The 21793-nt window shown below is 39.0% G+C and overlaps 1 protein-coding gene across 1 annotated transcript in view; it reads right to left on the bottom strand.

Annotated features, from left to right (window-relative positions):
* The window catches only part of LOC106093219 (fat-like cadherin-related tumor suppressor homolog), a 76885-nt gene that overhangs the window by 18798 nt on the left and 36294 nt on the right, over positions 1-21793 (bottom strand). Inside the window, exons 14-23 of the mRNA XM_059363440.1 lie at positions 20404-20517; positions 20279-20339; positions 20057-20213; positions 19866-20001; positions 19597-19797; positions 5129-5244; positions 4970-5066; positions 4647-4902; positions 4456-4583; positions 4305-4396 (exon numbers count right to left, since the gene is read on the bottom strand). Coding sequence (XP_059219423.1) covers positions 4305-4396; positions 4456-4583; positions 4647-4902; positions 4970-5066; positions 5129-5244; positions 19597-19797; positions 19866-20001; positions 20057-20213; positions 20279-20339; positions 20404-20517 — 1358 coding nt within the window. The remainder of the gene's footprint in view (positions 1-4304; positions 4397-4455; positions 4584-4646; positions 4903-4969; positions 5067-5128; positions 5245-19596; positions 19798-19865; positions 20002-20056; positions 20214-20278; positions 20340-20403; positions 20518-21793) is intronic.

Here is a 21793-nt window from a genome sequence, read left to right as displayed (position 1 = left end):
TTTCGTTGCCAGACGATCCTGCTGAAACGTCCAATAAACATATTTTGGAGGTGTCTCAATCGGAGGGGAAAAGGTGTTTTGACAATTGCATGCATGCAAAAGTGTATAAATCATTATTGAGAATAATTTGAAAATCAATAATACCATTTTTGATGATAAATATTTACTACTACTAAATTTCCCATGAACATTCCACTAAGGAATGTGCAGTCCGATTAAAATTTACGCTCAAAGACAATGGACCTTCATTCTTATGCCGAATCCGAACGGCGTACCGCATGCTAACCTCTGCGCCACGGTGGCCTCCATAATAATAATGATAAATATTTACATTTTCATTATTAGGTCAGAAACTTATATAGCAGCCCTCATATGAGTAGTTCTCATCGCCTGTATGGCCCACCTGGAGAGTCAACTAATCTGTGAGCCGTTTCAGCACGCTCCTGGATGTGGCCTTTATAGTTCAGTTGTACTCCCAATTATATGACATCATCTTATATAGAAATCAATGTTGAAGAATAGTGGTAGCTAGAATTGACAAACAGATTCAGTCTTCTTTGATTTAACGTTTAGATCAGGGTTGCGGAGTCATCTTCAGAGTCGAGCGAGAAAAAATTATCTCGACTCCGACTGCGGACAAATTAGTAAAAAATTAAAAAAAAAAACAAGAAGTAAAATAGAGAGATCGGGCTATAGACCGGTTCAGATCATAAAAAACACGTATGTTGATGGTCATGAGAGGATCTGTAGTACATAATTTCAGGCAAATCGGATAATAATTGCGACCTCTAGAGGCTCAAGAAGTCAAGAACCTAGATCGGTTTATATGGCAGCTATATCAGGTTTTGGACCGATTTGAACCTTATTTGGCACATACGTCATGCAAAATTTCAGCCAAATCGGATAGGAAGTCAAGATTCTAGATCGGTTTATATGACAACTATATCAGGTTATGGACCGATTTGAACCATACTTAACATAGTTGTTAGAAGTCTAAGCGATACACGTCGTGCAAAATTTTATTCCAATCGGATAAGAATTGCGCCCTCTAGAGGCTCAAGAAGTCAAGACTAAAGATCGGTTTCATGGCAACTGTATCAAAACATGGACCGATTTGGCCCATTTACAACCCCAACTGACCTACACTAATACGAAGTATTTGTGCAAAATTTCTAGCGGCTAGATTTACACCTTCGAAAGTGAGCGTGCTTTCGACAGACAGATGAACGGGCAGACGGACGGACATGGCTAGAGAGACTTAAAATGACATGATGATCAAGAATATATATGCTTTATCGGGTCTTTAACACATATTTCGAGGTGTTGCAAACAGAATGACGAAATTATTATACCCCCATCCTATGGTGGAGGGTATAAAAACACCAACTGCAATTTTTTAGCCAAATCGAGTAATAATTGCGCCCTCCAGAGGCTCAAAAAGTCAAACTGGAAGATCGGTTTATATGGCAAATATATCAGGTTATATACAGATTGAAACATACTCAATACAATTGTTGGTAGTCATACCAAAACGACATATGCAAAATTTCAACCACATTGGGTTAGAGTTACGCCTTATAGATGCCCAAGAAGTCTAATCGGGAGATCGGTTTTATGGCGGCTACATCTGGATATGGACAGATTAAGACCATACTTGATACATAACAAAACATCTCATGCTAAATTTCAGTCAAATGGGATAAGAATTGCGCCCTCTAGAAGCTCAAGAAATCAAGACCGACTTATATAGCAGCTATATCAGGTTATAGACCAATTCAAACCGTTCTTGAAAGTCATGACGAAACACGTCATGCAAAATTTCAGCCAAATCGAATAGGAATTGCGCCCTTTAGAGGCCTAAGATGTCTAATCGGGAGATCGGTTTATATGGCGGCTATGCCAGGTTAAGGACTGATTTATATTGGGTTGCCCAAAAAGTAATTGCGGATTTTTCATATAGTCGGCGTTGACAAATTTTTTCACAGCTTGTGACTCTGTAATTGCATTCTTTCTTCTGTCAGTTATTAGCTGTTACTTTTAGCTTGCTTTAGAAAAAAAAGTGTAAAAAAAGTATATTTGATTAAAGTTCATTCTAAGTTTTATTAAAAATGCATTTAATTTCTTTTAAAAAATCCGCAATTACTTTTTGGGCAACCCAATACCATACTTGGCACAGTTGTTGGGATTCATACCAGGATTTACAAACAGCATGACGAAATTAGTATACCACCGTCCTATGTGCAGGGTATAAAAATGAATTAATAATGAAAAGCTTACTACTTTTGAAAGTAGGTGCGACTCTATGTGAAAGTCTTTAAAATCCACTTTTCTTCGCTAAATGGTCATAAAATATTAAGAAAATTATTTTTTCTTTGTTCCAAAACCATATTGGTAACACCTCGAAATATTGACTTGAGACCCTATAAAGTGTATATATTCTTGATCGTCTCGACATTCTAAGTCGATATAGCCAAGTCCGTCCGTCCGTCTTTCGAAATAACGAGAGCGATCGAACGCGTAAATCTATCCGCTTGATGCTTAGTATTAATATGTTAATATTAATGTAGGTCGTTGGGGATTGCAAATGGGCCATATCGGTTCAGATTTGGATATTGCCCCCATATAAACCGATCTCCCGATTTGACTTCTTAAACCCCTGGAAGCCTTTATTTTTTGTCCGATTTGGCTGAAATTTTGCATGTGATGTTTTGCTATGACTTTCACCCGCTGTGCTAAGTACGGTCCAAATAGGTCTATAACCTGATATAGCTTCTATATAAACCGATATCCCGATTTGTCTTCTTGAGCCTCTGGAAGCCGCAATTTGTTCCCGATTTGACTGAAATTTTGCACATAGTGTTTTGGTATGGCTTCCAATAACTGTGCCAATAGGTTCATAACTTGGTATAGCTTCCATATGAACCGGTCTGTCGATTATCCTTGTTCGGTTCCTAGAAGCTTTAATTTTTCTGGTTTGACAGAAGTTTGTTATGTAGAATAAAATTATGACCTTCAGCTAAATTTATTTAGTATAAATTCTTAGCAGAAATCTGTGGTGGTGGGTTCCCAAGATTCGGCCTGGGCCAAGTCCTATGTTATTTTCAAGACCCTTTCAGTCTTTCAACGGCGAAAAAAATGTCCCCCTGCGGCTTCCCCCGTGCCACTCCAACTCTTATCCTTATGATATACGACCCACAATTTATACTCCTTTCTCATATCCAGTTTCTAAGGACCACCCTGTTCTCGTGAAAGGAGTGTATCAGTGCGCCGGTTCTCACATTGTTAAAAGTCCCATTTGATGTGAATGTATAGCCCCAATGTGTAAATATTGTCATTGGAGGATATTATATCCTCCAATGAAAAAATGTTTGTGCTAATTTTAAAGATTCGAGCCAAGGATTGGCAAACTTAATTTCCAACTTTTTAAGGAAAGATTCCCTTTGGGGAAAAATATTTTCCTTCATATTAAGGGCTTTTTATTTTAAATGGAAGGTAAATAAATATGCGTCTTGTTTTTAAAGACAAAAATCTAAAATAAAGGTCAAAGTATCCTTGAATGTTCCAAATCCAAATTTTGCCCATGAACATTCCACTAAGGAACAGGGGCAAACATCTCACATATCAATTGGTGCAGTCCGACTCAAGTTTAAGCTCAATGATAAGAGGGCTCCTTTTTATAGTCGAGTCCGAACGGCGTGCTCCAGTGCGACACCTCTTTGGAGAGAAGTTTTACATGGCAAAGTACTTAACAAATGTTGCCAGCATTAGGAGGAGAAAACCACCGCTGACAATTTTTTCTGATGGTCTCGCCAGGATTCGAACCCAGGCGTTCAGCGTCATAGGCGAACATACTAACCTCTGCGCTACGTTGGCCTCCGAATGTTGAATTGTTAGGAAAATGAAATTGGGACAAGACAACGGTGAACCGTAGTTAAAGACGGAAAATAGCCTTACAAATGTTAGGAAACTGAAATCGGGACAAGACAACAGTGAAAGACGGAAAATAGCCATACAAATAGTAACGTTTTTAAATATTTAATTTGTTTAGATTAAGATGCTAAGTTTACAAAAACAATTTGTCAAAAAATAATAATTAGACAGTCATCTATGAAGTAAAATACGAATCAATCAGCGATCAAAATTTGAAGTGGGTGGTCATCATAAATTCTGGGCCAACTTGATTTTGAACGTTGATTTTGAGAAAAAGACAACATGTAACTTCGTACAAGAAAAAAATCTTAAATTTTAAATACATATATGTTTTTTTTTGGCACTGATCTTTTCTGATTATATGTAGTACTTACCAAATATATGCCAGATGACATGACATTTTTCACAAACAAATTTGTTGTATTACGAGTTTCTTTTGACAGCTGAAAGTACTGGTCATGGCCGACTGAAATTTGGGTAAACGCAAACAAATAATTTTTAATTATTAACAATTTTCCAGCTTACCATCACTGCTTAGTTCAAAATGTACATCACCATATTCCCCACCATCTGGATCATATACTTGAAATTGCTTTATTCGAGTAGTGCAATCAGCTTCGTACAATGGACGTAGTGGTTCTTGTAGAGAGTAGCTAAATTAAATATACAAAATTCAAATTTTTATGGCGTAGAAATTCTCGTATAAAAAACCCTACCAGATCCTGATAGCTTTCTGTTCTATTGGATAAAGCACTTGGGGAGCATGGAAGTTGTGAGGTCTAATGTTGAGTTCATATTTTGAAGAATTTTTCAAACTGGGCAAACCCTTATCGGAGGCTTGAATTTCGATAAGCCAAAGGCCATAGAAGCCTTTAAGAGATTCACTGATTTTCAATTTACCAAAACGATGATTGAAAGTTATTATGTTAAAAAGACCATCGTAGGAAGGTAACAATGGATTGTTGTCCCGTACTATTGAAGTAGTTTAATAATATTGTTGTCATTGAAAAAATAGAAATCAAATTATGAATAAAGTTACCTGGCTCCAAGGAAAGTATTCTATAGATAAACTGTGAGTTTGGAGTATTTTCCTCATCCATATCTGTTGCGACCAAATCAATTTTGCCATATGTATTCTTGAAAGGAAAACATTTTATTGAAACAACTGTTTATCAAAATATACATAAGCATTCCTTACCTTTTTATCAGCTTCCGAAAATTCAAAGACTATCAGCTTTGAATCGGGCATTACTGGTGCATTATCATTTACATCCAACAGTGTTAAATTCAAATAGGTGGACTTTTGATTTACAGCTAAAAGTATTAGGAAGAACTCCGCATTGTTAAGTTTGTCTTATGATGAATTCAAAAAACCTAACTAACTAAGTGAAACAAGTTAAAGCATGCTAAGTTCCGCCGGGCGGAAGCTTGGGAACCCAATACCATGGATTCTGCTAAAAATGTATACAAAACAAGTAAAAAGGCGTTAAGTTCGGCCGGGCCGAACTTTGAATACCCACCACCTCGGGTATTTATGTAAACCACCTTTCATCAAAATTCGGTGAAGATTTCACACCTTATGTCCCATAGCAGATGTATCGAGATATGTTCCGATTCGAACCAAATACTAATAAGTATAGTAGCTATATCTAAAAATAAACCGATCTAAACCATATACGACACGGATGTCGAAAAGCCTAACATAAGTCACTGTGTCAAATTTTAGTGAAATCGGATTATAAATGCACCTTTTATGGGGCCAAGACTTTAAATCGAGAGATCGGTCTACATGGCAGCTATAGCCAAATCCGGACCGCTTTAGGCCAAGTTGCAGTAAAATGTCGAAGAGCCTAACCCAACTCACTGTCCCAAATTACGCCGACATCGGATAATAAATGCGCCTTTTATGGACCCAAAACCTAAAATCGAGATATCGGTCTATATGGCAGCTATATCCAAATCTGGATCAATCTATGCGATATTGCAGAAGTACTTCAAGGGGCTTAAATTAACTCACTGTCCCAAATTTCGGCGACATGGGACAAAAAAAACGCCTTTTATGGGCCCAAACCTTAAATCGAGAAATCGGTCTATATGGCAGCTAATTTCAGCAAAATTGGATAATAAATGTGGCTTCTATGGTCCTAAGACCCTAAATCGGCGGATCAGTCCATATGGCAGCTATTACGAAATCTGAACCGATCAGGGCCAAATTGGCGAAGGATGTCAAAGGGCATAACACAACTCACTGTCCCAAATTTCATAAAAATCGGATAATAAATGTCGTTTTTATGAGCCTAAGACCCTAAATCGGAGGATCGGTCTATATGGCAGTTATAACCAAATCTGAACCGATCTGGGCCAAACTGACGAAGGATGTCGAAGGGCCTAACACAACTCACTGTCCCAAATTTCAGCAAAATCGTATAACAAATGTCGCTTTCATAAGTCTAAGACCCTAAATCGGACGATCGGTCTATATGGCAGCTATATCCAAATCTGGCCCGATCTGGGCCAAACTGACAAAGGATCTCGGAGAGCCTAACACAACTCACTATCCCAAATTTCAGCAAAATTGAATAATAAATGTGGCTTTTATGGGCCTAAGATCCTAAATCGGCGGATCGGTCTATATGGGGCCTGTATCAAGATATAGTCCGATATAGCCCATCTTCGAACTTAACCTGCTTACGGACAAAAAAGAATCTGTGCAAAGTTTCAGCTCAATATCTATACTTTTAAAGACTGTAGTGCGATTTCAACAGACAGACGGACGGACATGTCTAGATCGTCTTAGATTTTTACGCTGATCAAGAATATATATACTTTATAGGGGCGGAAATGGATATTTCGATGTGTTGCAAACGGAATGACAAAATGAATATGCCCCCATCCTTTGGTGGTGGGTAGTTGTAATTTAGTTGAAGGGCATAATTTTATTCAACATATTGTCAAACCAGCAAAAATTAAAGCTTCTAGGAACAGAACAAGGATAATCGAGAGACCGGTTTATATGGAAGCTATATCAGGTTATAGACCGATTGGGACCGCACTTGTCACAGTTGTTGGAAGTCACATCAGAACACCATATGCAAATTTTAGCCAAATCGGCTAAAATTGAGACTTGTAAGGACTCAAGAACACATTGTCACTCATGAAAAAATTCAAAGATGGCCTATATCATGATATAGGTCCTGATCTTCCCACATTTTCGCCATTACAGTGAGCTGCATGGACCATCAACATCTGAGTAAGAGCCATATCAGAACTTATGCCCATTTTTATGAAATTTAAATCAGTGAGACCCCTTGACCCCTCGTCTTCTCACGATCTGGACCCCCCCCCCCCCCCCCCCCCCCCCCATTGGATTTTTGCCGTCCTACCGACCGTTTCACTGTTCCACAATGTTGCATGCGCATTTGTTGAAATGAACCTGCAATATTTATACTTGTTCCATGTTATATTAGAATAATTTAGTTGCCTTAGCTTTCTATGCTCATTTGTCATATACCAAAAATAGTATTAATAAATTTGTCCTCACTTCATTTTAAATACTTGAATAGACTAGTTGTCCTTATTCTATCACTTCCACTTTTACATCAGGTTATGGGCCTTTTGTACTGTTTTTGGTAGAATTGTCTCGCGAAATACAACAATAATACAAGGTGCATTTTTTAAACGCGATGGCTTCAGCTTTAAATTTTCCATTCGAAAGGCTACGTGGACGTGAAAATTTCGATGTTTGGAGAAGACATGCGAAGTCATTTTTGGTAATAAAAAAATGCTGGAAAGTTGTGGAAAAAGGCGTAACTGGGGACAACGATAATGAAGCGAATGAACTTGCTTTAGCGGAGATAACGCTAATGATCGAACCCACCAATTAGGCTCACATTGCAAAAGCTAAAACGGCTAAAGAGGCTTGGGATTCGCTAGTGCGTGCTTATGAGGACACAGGATTAACCCGGAAAGTTGAATTGTTGAAACAGTTGGTGCAACTTAAGCTTGGCGATTTTTCTTCATTGCAAGAATACGTTATTGCAATGATTTTAACGTCAATTAAGGTAAACAATGCAGGTCTGAACATCAATGACGAGGTGACGGCTTCACTAATGTTGGCTGGGCTGCCGGAAGAATTCCAATCATTGGTGATGGCAGTTGAGAATTCAAGACGCAGTTGACTGTTGATTCTGTGAAGAACCTATTGTTGCAAGATGCGAAATTTGACAATGGTAAGAAAGAAAGTGCAATGGTGTCTAAAAAGAAATTTAAAAATGGGAAATTTAAGTGTCATTCTTGTAATGAAATCGGCCACTTCAGTAAAAATTGCCCAAAGAAAAACAAAAATAATACGAAAAAAACAACGAAAAATAATAGTGACGTTTTGTTTGCTGCTCTGTTAACTGAAAGAGAAAAATCGAACGAGTTGTATATTGACTCCGGTGCGACATCCCATATGACTAATAATGATGAGCTGTTGCATAACAAAACTGAAGTCCGTAACAAGGAAATAGTTGTCGCTAACAATAACAAATTGAAAATTTTGTCTTCGGGAGATGTCCAAATGTCTCTAAAATTGGGAAAAAATGAACGTTAAGCAGTTGTTAAAAATGTTGAGTATGTTCCAAACCTTTGTGCAAATTTAATGTCAGTTTGTCAGTTAACTCAGAATGGCAATAAGGTTGTTTTTGAGAAAACTATTTGCCAGATTTTTAGCAAGAAAGGTGATTTGATTGGGAAAGCATTTATGTGCAATGGTTTGTATCGCCTGAACTGTGATGTGTTTGCCTCCGACGAAAAAGCTCTCATTGCGAATGAAAGTTCAAATTTATGGCATCGGCGACTAGGTCACATTTGCAATGAAAATCTCCGAAGTGGTAAATCGGCTTGTTTTGGTATAAATTGTGAAATTAGCTCCAAATATCAATGTGTAACGTGCATTGAGGGAAAACAAAAATGAAATTCTTTTAAAGATACTGGTGAAAGAGCTACGGAGTTACTGGAAGTGGTGCACTCTGATTTACTTGATCCATTTAGAGAAAAATCTTTCTCGGGAAACTGTTATTTATTAACATTTGTGGATGATTTTTCCAGAAAAGTTTTTGTTTACCCAATTAAACGAAAATCAGAGGTTTTTGAAAGATTTATGGAATTTAAGAAATCTGTGGAAAATGAATGTTCCAGTAAAATCAAAATATTACGCACTGACAACGGAACAGAATATGTAAACAACAGATTATCCAATTTTCTGAAGAACCATGGAATAAAACACCAGAAAACCTGTCCATACACACCTGAACAAAATGGGGTAGCAGAAAGAATGAATAGGACTGTGGTAGACTGTGGTATGTTATTCGACAGCGGTTTAAGTGAAAAATTTTGGGCAGAAGCTGCTGTGACTTCTGCATATCTCATAAACCGAGTTCCATGCAGGGGAAATGCCCGTACTCCAGAGGAAGTTTGGTCAAATAAAAAGCCTACATTAAAACATTTAAGATTATTTGGTTGCAAAGCTATGGTTCACGTACCAAAACAGAAGCGGTCGAAATTGTCGAAAAAGTCCATTGAAAGTATATTAGTTGGGTACAGTTCAGAGTCAAAGGCTTATCGACTGTTTGATCCAGTAAGAAAAGAAATCATTACCAGCAGAGATGTGGTTTTTTTCGGAAACGAATTTCTTGGTGAAACTCTAAATAAAAATCAAATTTTGTATTTTCCAGAAGTGTATAAAGAGATTAATTCTGAAGGTGTCAATTCTGGGGAAAGTACGTCAGTAGAATTGCCAATTGCGAGAGAACCAGAAATAGAAAGTACTTCAGAAGATTTGCCAATTGCTGGAGAATCAAAAAATGATATATTGGATTTGCCACCAAATGCTGAAAATAATTCAACAAGCAGTGAAAAAGATTTCTTTGATAGCATAATGCTGGAAACAGGACACAATGACGAAAATTCAGAAATCCCATCGATGGAACTTTCCGAAGCAGTAACTGAAAATATTCAAATTCGACGTTCTGAGAGGATAGCAAATAGGCCTAGACGTTCATTTGTATTTAGTGCTTTGGAGTTCGTGTCTAATGTCCCAACAAATTTATCTGAAGCAATTTCATCTCCTTATTCTGAGGAATGGAAGCAAGCTATGAAAGAAGAATACGATTCTCTGATTGCAAATAAAACTTGGATTTTAACGGGTTTACCACCTGACAAGAAACCAATTCCTGCAAAGTGGGTTTTTAAAACGAAAATTGGTGCAAATAACAAGGTATTGCGAAGAAAAGCAAGGTTGGTGGCAAAAGGTTATAGCCAAGAAAAAGGAGTAGACTACAACGAAATTTTTGCTCCTGTGGTAAGATATGAATCCATACGGTTTTTAATTGGATTAGCTGCCAAGCATAATTTGAAAATACATCAAATGGATGCGGTTACAGTATATTTGAACGGAACACTTAAGGAAGAAATCTACATGGACCAGCCCGAAGGTATGAATGATGGAACTGGAAGACATTGCAAACTGCAAAAATCCATATATGGGCTAAAACAAGCTAGCCGTGTATGGAACGAAACGATTAACAAAGTTTTGTTGAAGATGGGTCTCACTCGATGCGATACTGATCAGTGTATTTACTACAAAATTGAAAATGATGATAGAACGTATGATGCAATTTACGTAGACGATGTTTTAATAATGTCAAATAAAAGTAGTAATATTGCACATATTAAATCGTCATTGAAAAAGAACTTCGAAATGAAAGATTTGGGTGAAGCATCATCAATTTTGGGAATTCGAATTTCTCAAACGAAAGATTCAATTAAAATTGATCAGTCCCAGTATGTTCAAAATGTACTTAAGCCTTTTAAAATGTTCGATTGTAACCCCACAAAAACTCCGGTAGATTGCAATACAAAAATTTCCAAGGAGTTTTGTCCTAAAACAAAGGAGAACGAAGAATACATTTCAAATGTTCCGTACATGGAAGCTATCGGCTGTTTGCTATATGCTGCTAATGTGACTCGACCTGATATTTGCTATATTGTCAACGTTTTAAGCAGATATTGTGACAATCCTGGAAAAGGGCATTGGGAAGCATGCAAAAAAGTGATGCGTTACTTAAAGGGAACATTGGGCAGAGGTATTGTTTATACAAAACGTGGTCAAGAAATAACTGGATATTGTGACGTTGATTGGGCCAGTGACGTTGATGAAAGACGTTCAACTACTTGATATATTTTCACTTTTCAAAATGGCGCTGTGTCATGGGCTACTAAAAGGCAGAAAACTGTTGCTTTGTCTTCAACTGAGGCAGAATTTATGTCCATGGTTGCGGCCATTCAAGAGGCTATTTGGCTGAAACGTTTGGAGAAAGAACTTGAAGTTAAACCTACAAGAACTATAATTTTGCACTGTGATAATAAGAGTGCTATTCCTGTTGCTTGCAATAACGTCTACTCATCTAGAACGATGCATATTGACGTCAGAGTTAAATTCATTCGAGAACGTCTGAATGATGGCACCATACAACTGCAGTATGTATCTACAAATGAAATGGTTGCAGACATGCTTACAAAGGGTGTTCCTTTGAACAAACTATTGATGTTTACAAAAGAGTTTGGTTTGCAGTAACTTTGCTATTTTACTTATTTTGTTTTAAATGTAAATTTAATTAGTTTTTATATAAAAAAAGATATTACATGTTCAGGGGTACTGTTGAAATGAACCTGCAATATTTATACTTGTTCCATGTTATATTAGAATAACTTAGTTGCCTTAGCTTTCTATGCTCATTTGTCATATACCAAAAATAGTATTAATAAATTTTTCCTCACTTCATTTTAAATACTTGAATAGACTAGTTGTCCTTATTCTATCACTTCCACTTTTACATCAGCATTCGTCGTCCACTCCCTTAACTCGGACTGCGTCGACCCGAAAGGCTTCGGGTTATCCAAGTTTATTGACGCCAGTCCTCTGGCCTTCACCGCCAAATCGTCTGCCCTTTCATTTCCCCTGACTCCGTTATGGCCCGGACCCAAACGATGCGGATTTTGCCATCCTCAGAGAAGGCGTTAATCTCCTTCTTACACTGCAGGACTGTTCGTGATTTTACCGTCCTGGTTGCTATTGCCCTTATGGCAATTTTACTGTCGGTAATAATGTTGACACTCGACGTCCCCGCGTAGCACCACCGTATTATGGTCAGGCTGTCTAAAACAGATCTTAGTCCCTGGGTTCTCAATGTTAACCCCCAGGCCCACTCTGTCCTCTGGCTTTGATCCATCCGTGTAACATGATCTTCCAGATGGCAATACTAGGGTTCCGTAATTACAAGACTGTGCCGATGGCAGCAGTGCCTCGCACTCGACTCCAAGGTTTATCTCAGGTATCCGATCGGTAACCTCTTACCTTCCTTCCAGGTTTATTTACCGAGATGGTATGAGCTGCTCTCATCCTCAATCCATTCTCCCAACGCCTTAAGTCTCATAGCGCAGTGGCTGCCTCACACTTAATCTGTATGTCAATGGGTCGGATATCTAGAATAGTCTCTAGTGCCATAGTGGGCGTGGTCCTCATCGCTCCGCCTATGCCAAGACAACATGTTCTCTGAACCTGTTGTATGGTCCTTATGTTGCACTTTTTCTCCATAGCAGTCCACCAAAAATACTGAGACGTAAGTAGAGCCTGTGGAGGTAGAGAACTGTCTTCAGATTCAGGCCCCATTTCGAGCCTTTTGGTAGGAACCTACTAAAAACTGCAATACTGATCAAGAAGACAAATCGAGCTTTATTAGGTTATAGACCGATTGGGACAGTTGTTGGAAGTCTTACAGAACACCACATGCAAAATCGGACAAAATTGCGGCTCAAGAAGTCAAATCGGGAGATCGGTCTTGGCACAATTATTAAAAGTCATAACAGAACGGAAATCGGTTTATATGGGAGCTATATAAGGTTATAGACCGAATTGAACCGTAGTTGGTACAGTTGTTTGGAGCCATAACAGAACACTACAGGGCAGGATCGACTTAGAACGCCGAGACGGTCAAGAATATTTATACTTAATGGGGTCTTCGACGAATATTTCAAGGTGTTACAAACGGAATGACTAGATTAGTATACCCCCATCCTATGGTGGCGGGTAAACAAATACAAAAGGAACTTTGAAAAATACTCGAATTCGTAGTATTTCGGAGGCTCAACATTGAGAAGCTATGATGCAATTAATTTTCTCGAGATTTGTTCGATAGCAACGATAAGCGAATTAAAAATCAAGGCTTTAAGTTTTTACTGGGAAATTTAACCATTACAACTAACCATTAAAAAACTTTTAGGAGACTTTGAAGTTTAGAAAAATTCAGCCTCTATGATTGATTGAAGCTAATAGACTTCTCCGCGGCATAAAACATGTTAGTAAGCAACCACAGATTTCAAAGTCGAAAAATTCAGAAGGCCTCACGATTGTACCCCGAACTAGAAGTTGGAAATGATAACGTTGTAATAGAGGAAAGGCTATCATATTATAGCGAGTTAGATTTACGAAAGATCCGAGGAGCGAACATACATTCGAATCATTACCTTGCTGGAGCAAAGGTTTACACTCGTCTAGGCGTGGCGCGAAACGTATGATCCGGCACTGCATGGAAGCCAGACGTTGAAAAGCTGCAACGACGTACTCCACTCCACAGACCCAACTTTTCAATGAGAGCAATGAAAGGCAAACCATTTCTCACTCCATAAAAAATGTCGCAAAATCCATATCTTCCCGGGATATACAGGATTTAGAATGAAGTCCGAAAATTTTACCAAAGAATCAAACATCAAATCTATGGCTTTGGTACCGGCATATACTCTGGTAGCAGATACAGATAGTGTTCTTAAGATATCGAAATTAACCTCTTTCGCAGATTCTAGTATCTGATAAAAGCAGCGACGGGGAACCAATCAAGCAGAACCAATACCTAATAGGACTGGTCCTAAAATTCTCACCGATAAGGAGAGTGACTCCCATACTTGAAAACGGAGATTTACTGAACGGCCTACACCAAAGGCTACACATCTAAATTTGGAAACGGCACTGCAGTCAGCAACCAAAAAGGCAGCGGTCACCTGGAGGGTGAACAATAGTAATATGGGTCCGAAAACCTTTGCTAATATCGCTAAGGGCAGCTTGGTGATGGTAGTTGTCGACAAAGAGAAAAACAGGGCTGCATACCTAGCAACATTTGGAGTGGGATAGTCAATGGACTGTCATCTGTATACTCCGATGTCCTTGCGAAATTGCCTGGACCTTCTTCAGTTTATTGCGATGTAGACTGGTGTCGGGGCCGATATAAACTAATTGCTTTCGGGGATCAACGCTCAATTGAAATTTATTATTGTGCCCTAAAAAAAGGTTTGCAAGATCTAACCAGGAGCAGCACTGGATCAATGGCACACGCTTGGATACTAGGAATTCCCTCAGATCCAGAATTCATACTTGGGAGATTTAGGAACTGTAATCCTAATCTTTCAACCACCAATTGGAATATTGGTAGATTGGATGTGGCTGATGGTGATCGGAGACATGCAGTATTCGTACTAAATTGTGGTTCGCAGACCTCAAGTCTGAAGGAGTTGTATCCTACGGATTCTACAAGTTGAAACTGAAGGGGTATAGAACGGTGGGGTTGGGGAATCTCTCTGAGGTACTACAACTATGCAGGAGAATGAAAATCTCAAGGTGTGCGCCAGCCACAAGTGTCCTGGGTCCTGAAGAAGAGTGGTTCCAATGATTTCTCAATTGCTCCTGGATACGTAAGGAAACTCAACATGACAAGATCGAACGAATCTTGTTAAGACGATATTCTAGCGAACTCAGGACACGAGGCTAACGCAACAGTGGCGGAAATTCTAAATCCTGACTATGGTCCGATTTCTTTAGTAAGATCTTCACCGTTTTAAGGCTTTGGCGGCACTAAAGGTCCTTCTGATTGCAGGAGGATTTGACGTGGTTCTTCTTCAGGAACCATGGGTGTGTGGAGGAATGGTGCGTAGACTAAGTATTCATGGATTTAAACTATTCAAGGGTACGGGAGTTTTTTGAAGACGATCACTGTGGTACATGCAAACAGTGACGACAAAGAGCCCGGTGGAAAGATCAAGTGGTGGGAGGTACCTCAAAGCTTGGAGTCAAAGATTTTAGAAGGTAGATCGAAGCGGCTATTCTACGTTCCGCAAATGAGACAATTGTTCTGTCATTGCCTATTTAAATAAGTAAGTAAGGATACGGGACAAAAGTAGTCGTTGAGTGGAGCGGACGTGTTTTCATTTCGTTCCTCAAAGAAAAATATCCGAATCTGAGCTAACAAGCAGACCTAGAAAGCGATCCGGCCAGAGGACAGCCGTCAATAAACTTGGTTAACCCGACGCAGTCCGAGTTAAGGGAGTGCGCGACGAATGCGCATGTAAACTGTGGACCAGCGAAACAGCCGGTAGGACGGCGAAATCCTATGGACTGATTCGGATAGTGAGAGGCCAAGGCTATTACTGAAAGGAAGTAATAAGGAGGTCAGTATAGCTTTTGGTATCATAACGGGACACATAGGACTACGAGCTCATTTATGCAAAATCGGTGCGGCATGTGGAGAAGATGATGAGACGTTAGAGCATATCCTATGTCATTGCCCGGCTTTCGCGGCAAAAAGGCAACGGTACTTAGGTGGCGGCGCAATACCAGACATGAACCAACTTAGGGGCGTGGCATGAAAAACAATTACGGATTTTGTAAGAAGCACCGAATTTCTAACTTATATTTTCTTTTTCGAGGTTACTTTGTTTTAAGTATTTAAAGCGCACTACAAGCCAATTACTGGCTTAGGTGTATGTTCATAGTGGAATGGGGCGGATTTATATACGCACCATCTTTTCAACCTAAGCTAACCTAACCTAAGGGTACGGGAAATGGGAGACATAGAGCCTGTATTCTTCCAAAAAGTGGTATACGTGTTTTTCTTCTTCCGTCGCTAAGCACTGAAGACTCAGTAGTAGTCAGCCTTGAAATGAATAAGTCTGATTACTGGCTGGCTTCCCTATATATGGCACACGATTTAGGTATGTCGCATTCAAGCCTTAAGTTGCTTGTTGAAGCCACTTCTGCAGGGAAAAAGAGCCTAATTGAAGAAGTGATGCTAATGCACATCACCAGATATAAGGAATTTCGGATATCAACAAAAAGGGCGATTTGTAATAAAGCGAATAAACCGTTCTTTTTACGAGGAACAGGCAGTAGGTTTTAGATGTTACCTTTGTATCGGATAATATAAGCAGAAGGATATGCGACTGGTAAGTGTTGGATGACCAAATCTTCTCAGATCATAGTTATATTAGTTTCAACCTTGAAGAAAATATTGTGGGAGAGATAAATTATGGCATACATTCTGCATGACTATCCCTTTGGACCAGAAAACGAAGTGGAAACTGGGGAGTATATAGACATAATTGTCAAGCGGTTCACGAAGGCCATGAATGACTCGCTTGTGTCAGCATGTCCTAGAGCCAAGCCAAGGGGCAAATAGCGACCGCCATGGGGGACCCCTGAACTGGTTGGTCTAATGAAGAGCTGCAGAAAAATCTTTAACAGGGCGAAAGAAACAAAGGCACAACACGATTGGGACTTATATAAGGCTGAGCTGCGCAAATACAAACTGAGAAAGGCTTGGAACAAATTCTAGGTGGAATTGTGCAGCTCCGTGGAGAATACATCTGAGGCCTTTAGGCTAACGAAACCTCTTACGGTGCATAAATCAAAGAATGTATGGACTATGTCTAATGAGGAAACACTAGAACTACTCGTTGAAACACATTTCCCGGAAAAATATACAACGAATTCGTTGGAGGTTGTTGGAGAAATTGTGTCTGAGCCGAAAATGCTTTGGTGAATCCTTTGATTCACCAGGCCCTGATGATGTATCACCTTGACTTTGGCAGATGTACGCTGCTTGTATCAGCATATGGTATGTACGGGGGCTGCTTTGTGGCCAGGTACAAAATCTCAAACATTCTGATGGAAATCCAGATTCCATTCGAAAGTTTGACATTTTCTAGCATAATCGATCTGGATGGTTCAACGGTGGGAACTAGAAGGCATCTCCATTCTCCCGTTCCTTTGATATCACAAACGTCTAAGTGAGTCTGATAACAGACTACCACTTACCCCTAACCTAACCCAACCATATACTTCCTGGCCAGAATAAGATCAAAATAGCGGCTATGCCAAATACATGTCATTTCATTAAAGCCGGATAGTACTGGGTTAAAAAAATATGATCAATCAATCAGACCCAGTTACAAACTTAGCTTAATAGATGAATTCTCAAAGCCGATTTGGATCGTTTCTAATTATTAAAATTTTTTCAGTTCTAAAACTAATTTTAATTAATGCATTTGATGTCGGTAATGGCTTCGTTCGATTTATTTCAAGCTTTCTCAGAGATCGCACTATTCGAGTCGTTATAGATAGGTTCTCATCCAATGAGCATAAATTGACCGCAGGGGTACCCCAGGGCTCTGTTCTTTCTCCTTCTCTTTTTCTAATTTTCATCAACGATCTGTTGGGTCAGAAATAGAATCCGATCTGCTCATTTGCGGATGACAGTAATCTCTATCATTCGTACTCATTTGACCATAGGCCAAGTCTTCGAGAGATTGAGGACAAGATTTGCTGGCCATTTATGAGTGGGGTCGAATGAATCGAGTAGATTTTAATGCACGGAAGACTCAGTGCTGCTTGTTGCCACACAAACGATTCGCTGACACATTACGATCATCTTTGTCTATTAACGTTATAGATGTTGAGCAATCAGAAGCTCTTGATGTTCTGGGCATGAAAGTACAAAGTGATGTCCGTTGGGCTTAACATGAATTTAAAGTGTCGAAAGAAGCATTGAAGTGTTTAGGCTTCCTTACACGGTGTAAAAATTACTTCACTCCGTCTGATCTTCTTAACATCAACACCACTTTCATAAGACCGAAAATGGAGTGCAACTCACATGTATGGGCTGGAGCTTTAAAATCATCCCTTAAGCTTCTGGACCATGTACAGAAGAGGACGATGGAGTTGATTGGGGACTGTAGGGTAGCCAACACTATTGCCTCCCTTGAACATCGTCGCAATGTGGGTTGTTTGGCGCTGTTCTATCGGTACTTTCATACGCCTGTGTTTGTCTTATATTCGTCTTTTTATACCCACCACCGAAGGATGGGGGTATATACATTTTGTCATTCCGTTTGCAACACATCGAAATGTGTGTTGGGACGAAATATCCATTTCCGACCCTATAAAGTATATATATTCTTGATCAGCGTAAAAATCTAAGACGATCTAGACATGTCCGTCCGTCTGTCTGTTGAAATCACGCTACAGTTTTCAAAAATATAGATATTGAGCTGAAACTTTGCACAGATTCTTTTTTTGTCCGTAAGCAGGTTAAATTCGAAGATGGGCTATATCGGACTATATCTAGATATAGGCCCTATAAAGACCGATCCTCCGATTTAGGGTCTTAGGCCCATAAAAGCCACATTTATTACCCGATTTTGCTAAAATTTGGGACAGTGAGTTATGTTAGCCCTTTCGACTTCTTTCGTTAATTTCGCCTAGATCGGTTCAGATTTGGTAATAGCTGCCATATAGACCGATCCGCCAATTTAGGGTCTTAGGACCATAAAAGCCACATTTATTATCCAATTTTGCTGAAATTAGCTGCCATATAGACCGATTTCTCGATCTAAGGTTTGGGCCCATAAAAGGCGCATTTATTGTCCCATGTCGCCGAAATTTGTGACAGTGTGTTAATTTAAGCCCCTTGAAGTACTTCTGCGATATCGCACAGATTGATCCAGATTTGGATATAACTGCCATATAGACCGATATCTCAGTTTTAGGTTTTGGGTCCATAAAAGGCGCATTTATTATCCGATTTTGCCAAAATTTGGGACAGTGCTTTGTGTTAGGCTCTTCGACATTTTACTGCAACTTGGTCTAAATCGGTCCAGATTTGGCTATAGCTGCAATGTAGACCGATCTCTCGATTTAAAGTCTTGGCCCCATTAAAGGCGCATTTGTAATCCGATTTCACTAAAATTTGACACAGTGACTTATGTTAGGCTTTTCGACATCCGTGTCGTATATGGTTCAGATCGGTTTATTTTTGATATAGCTACTATACTTATTAGTATTTGGTTCAAATCGGAACATATTTCTATGAGATATAAGCTATGAAATTTTCACCGAATTTTGATGAAAGGTGGATTACATAAATACCCGAGGTGGTGGGTATCCAAAGTTCGGCCCGGCTGAACTTAACGCCTTTTTACTTATTATTCCTGATGTAAGGATATTTGTCAGGTATACTAGACATTCCGGGAACGCACACCCGTTTGTAATTGATTGGCCAGCGGACCGCACAATGCATTATAGAGAGAATTCCTTTGTCGCCCAAACCATTCGTATGTGGAATAGACTTCCGGCTAATGTTTTCCCACCCACATTGACATCCAGAGATTTAAGACAAATGTCAATAAACACTACATTCTTTTCCCCCCTCCAATTCCTAATTTCCTTTCGCCAACGCAGTGCACTGCATTCATAGATGACATCACCGGCGTGTTGGTTGATAGAAAAAAAATTAAACTTACGGCCATATACAGCATTTATGAAATTGAAGTTATCCCTTATGTCAATGGGTATGTAATGATATGACACTCCCATATCTCGATCCAAATAGAATCCATTGCGTAAATGCACTTTCACTTCTCCAGTTGAAGTGTTGATTTGGAACAGGTCATGGAGGTCTGTAAATGCACTGTTAATCGAGTATTCTAAAGTATTATGAGGACCTGATGAGAAAAAAATACATTATTAATTGCAACCTTATTCAGAAAAAGTACACACATGGAAAACTTACTATCTCTGTCATTGTCATAGGCTCTTACTTGGCCTACAACTTGACCAGTTGTGGCATTTTCATATATAAACACTTGATGCTCGAAATCATCAATTTGTGGCACTTGATTGTTTATGTCTATTATAGAAATGTTAATCTGAAAATATTAGCTAAATTACAGTGTTTGTTAAATTAGACCTCATTTTTCGTACCTTTCCGGGGGATGTGTTTATGCCATCGCTTAGTGTAACAACATATTCGAGATAATATATTTTTGGAATATCACACTGTATCACATCAGCAACTCTTAATAGTCCGGTTGTCTCATTGATGTGAATCAAGCCAGGAGATGTTAGATTTCCCAGGGGCCTAAAAACATATAAAATATATATATTTTTCTATTCATTTGTTTAACAATATGTCGAATTTGGTACTTTATTTCAAAATGTATTTCATTATTTCCGGGTCCATCTAAATCGAAAGCTTCAATAGTTCCTAAAATAAAAAGAACGAATCAATTTCATACGAGTTAATAATTTCTTAATAATGTATACTTTACCTATTGTGCTCAATATTTCCCCCATTTCTGTAACTACGCGGGCCTCTTGTAGAGTTCCTACTACAAATTGTGGGGCATTATCGTTTAGATCGTCTACGCGTATAGTCAATACAGCTATAATGACAAAAGAAACAAAAATATTTGATATGGATTACTGGTTCCATTGAGACATGTAAATAACAAGCAAGAGCGTGCTAAATTCGGCCGCGCCGAATCTTATATACATTTCATTTCAGCAAAATCGGATAAGAATTACGGCCTCTAGAGGCTTAAGAAGTATAGATCCCAGATCGGTTTATATGGTAGCTGTATCAGGCTATAGAGCAATTTGAACCAAACTTAGCACAGTTGTTGAAAATCATAACGAACAACTCTATGCAAAATTTCAGCCAAATCGAAAGAAAATTGTGCCATCTATTGGAAGTCATTATAAAACATTTCGTGCGCCCTCTTGTGGCTAAAGAAGTCAAGATCCCAGATCGGTTTATATGGCAGCTATATCAGGTTATGAACAATTTTAATCCAGTCTAAGCACAGTTCTTGGAAGTGATACCAAAACACAACGTGCAAATTTTCAACCAAATCGGATAAGAATTGCGCCCTCAGTTTTAAGCTCAATGGTAAGGGCACTCCTTTTTATAGCCGATTCCCAACGGCGTGCCGCCTCACAAACGGTAGATTTTTAATAGTTTTTTTTCGAATCTATCCCACTGTGCGACAACTGCAATGATATCTGCTAATATAAAATACATATACGTAGGGGAGATAATATGAGTTCTACCTATTCACTTGTGCCTATAAATAAAAACAGGTTTGGTCTTGGTTATAGTCCAAATTCAGACTTAAAGATTTTAGTCTAGTTCCAACATTTCAAAAAGCCAATTCCCACCATGGAACAGGATGTTTAGGTTATTTTAAAAAGAGTATTTAGCGCGGTTGTGATGCACAAACAAGCCATCCTTTGAATGCGCTTGATTATTTAACTTTGGTGGACTTTTGAAGCGTCGTCCCCCAGACCATAGCGCCATATAGGTCTGGCAACTGCAGTATACAGTTAATGCATGACACGCGGCTTAAAGACCCCAACTTTTGATCAGGACTGCGGAGTCTAGCGAAAAAGTTTTGCACGTCTGAATACCTCGCAAATATAGCCAGCATTTGTAACAGGATAACCACCGTTGAAAAATGGTTATAGTTCTCGTCAGGATTCGAACCCAGATGATCAGAAATACTACTATTATATTTTACTTGAAAGCAACTGATAACTCTATGTTACAGGTTACTAAATGCTGTAACAGTGGAACTGTCCTTGCTATAAGAGTGTTGTTGTCGAGACAGGCGACCCTGAGGGAACTTCGCCCTGAGATATATATGTATTTATTAACCTGTC

Source organism: Stomoxys calcitrans, chromosome 2 (assembly GCF_963082655.1).
Source record: "Stomoxys calcitrans chromosome 2, idStoCalc2.1, whole genome shotgun sequence".
Taxonomy (NCBI): Eukaryota; Metazoa; Arthropoda; class Insecta; order Diptera; family Muscidae; genus Stomoxys; species Stomoxys calcitrans.
The sequence above is the reverse complement of the archived record's forward strand: the minus strand, read 5'-3'. Positions and strand labels throughout refer to the sequence as shown.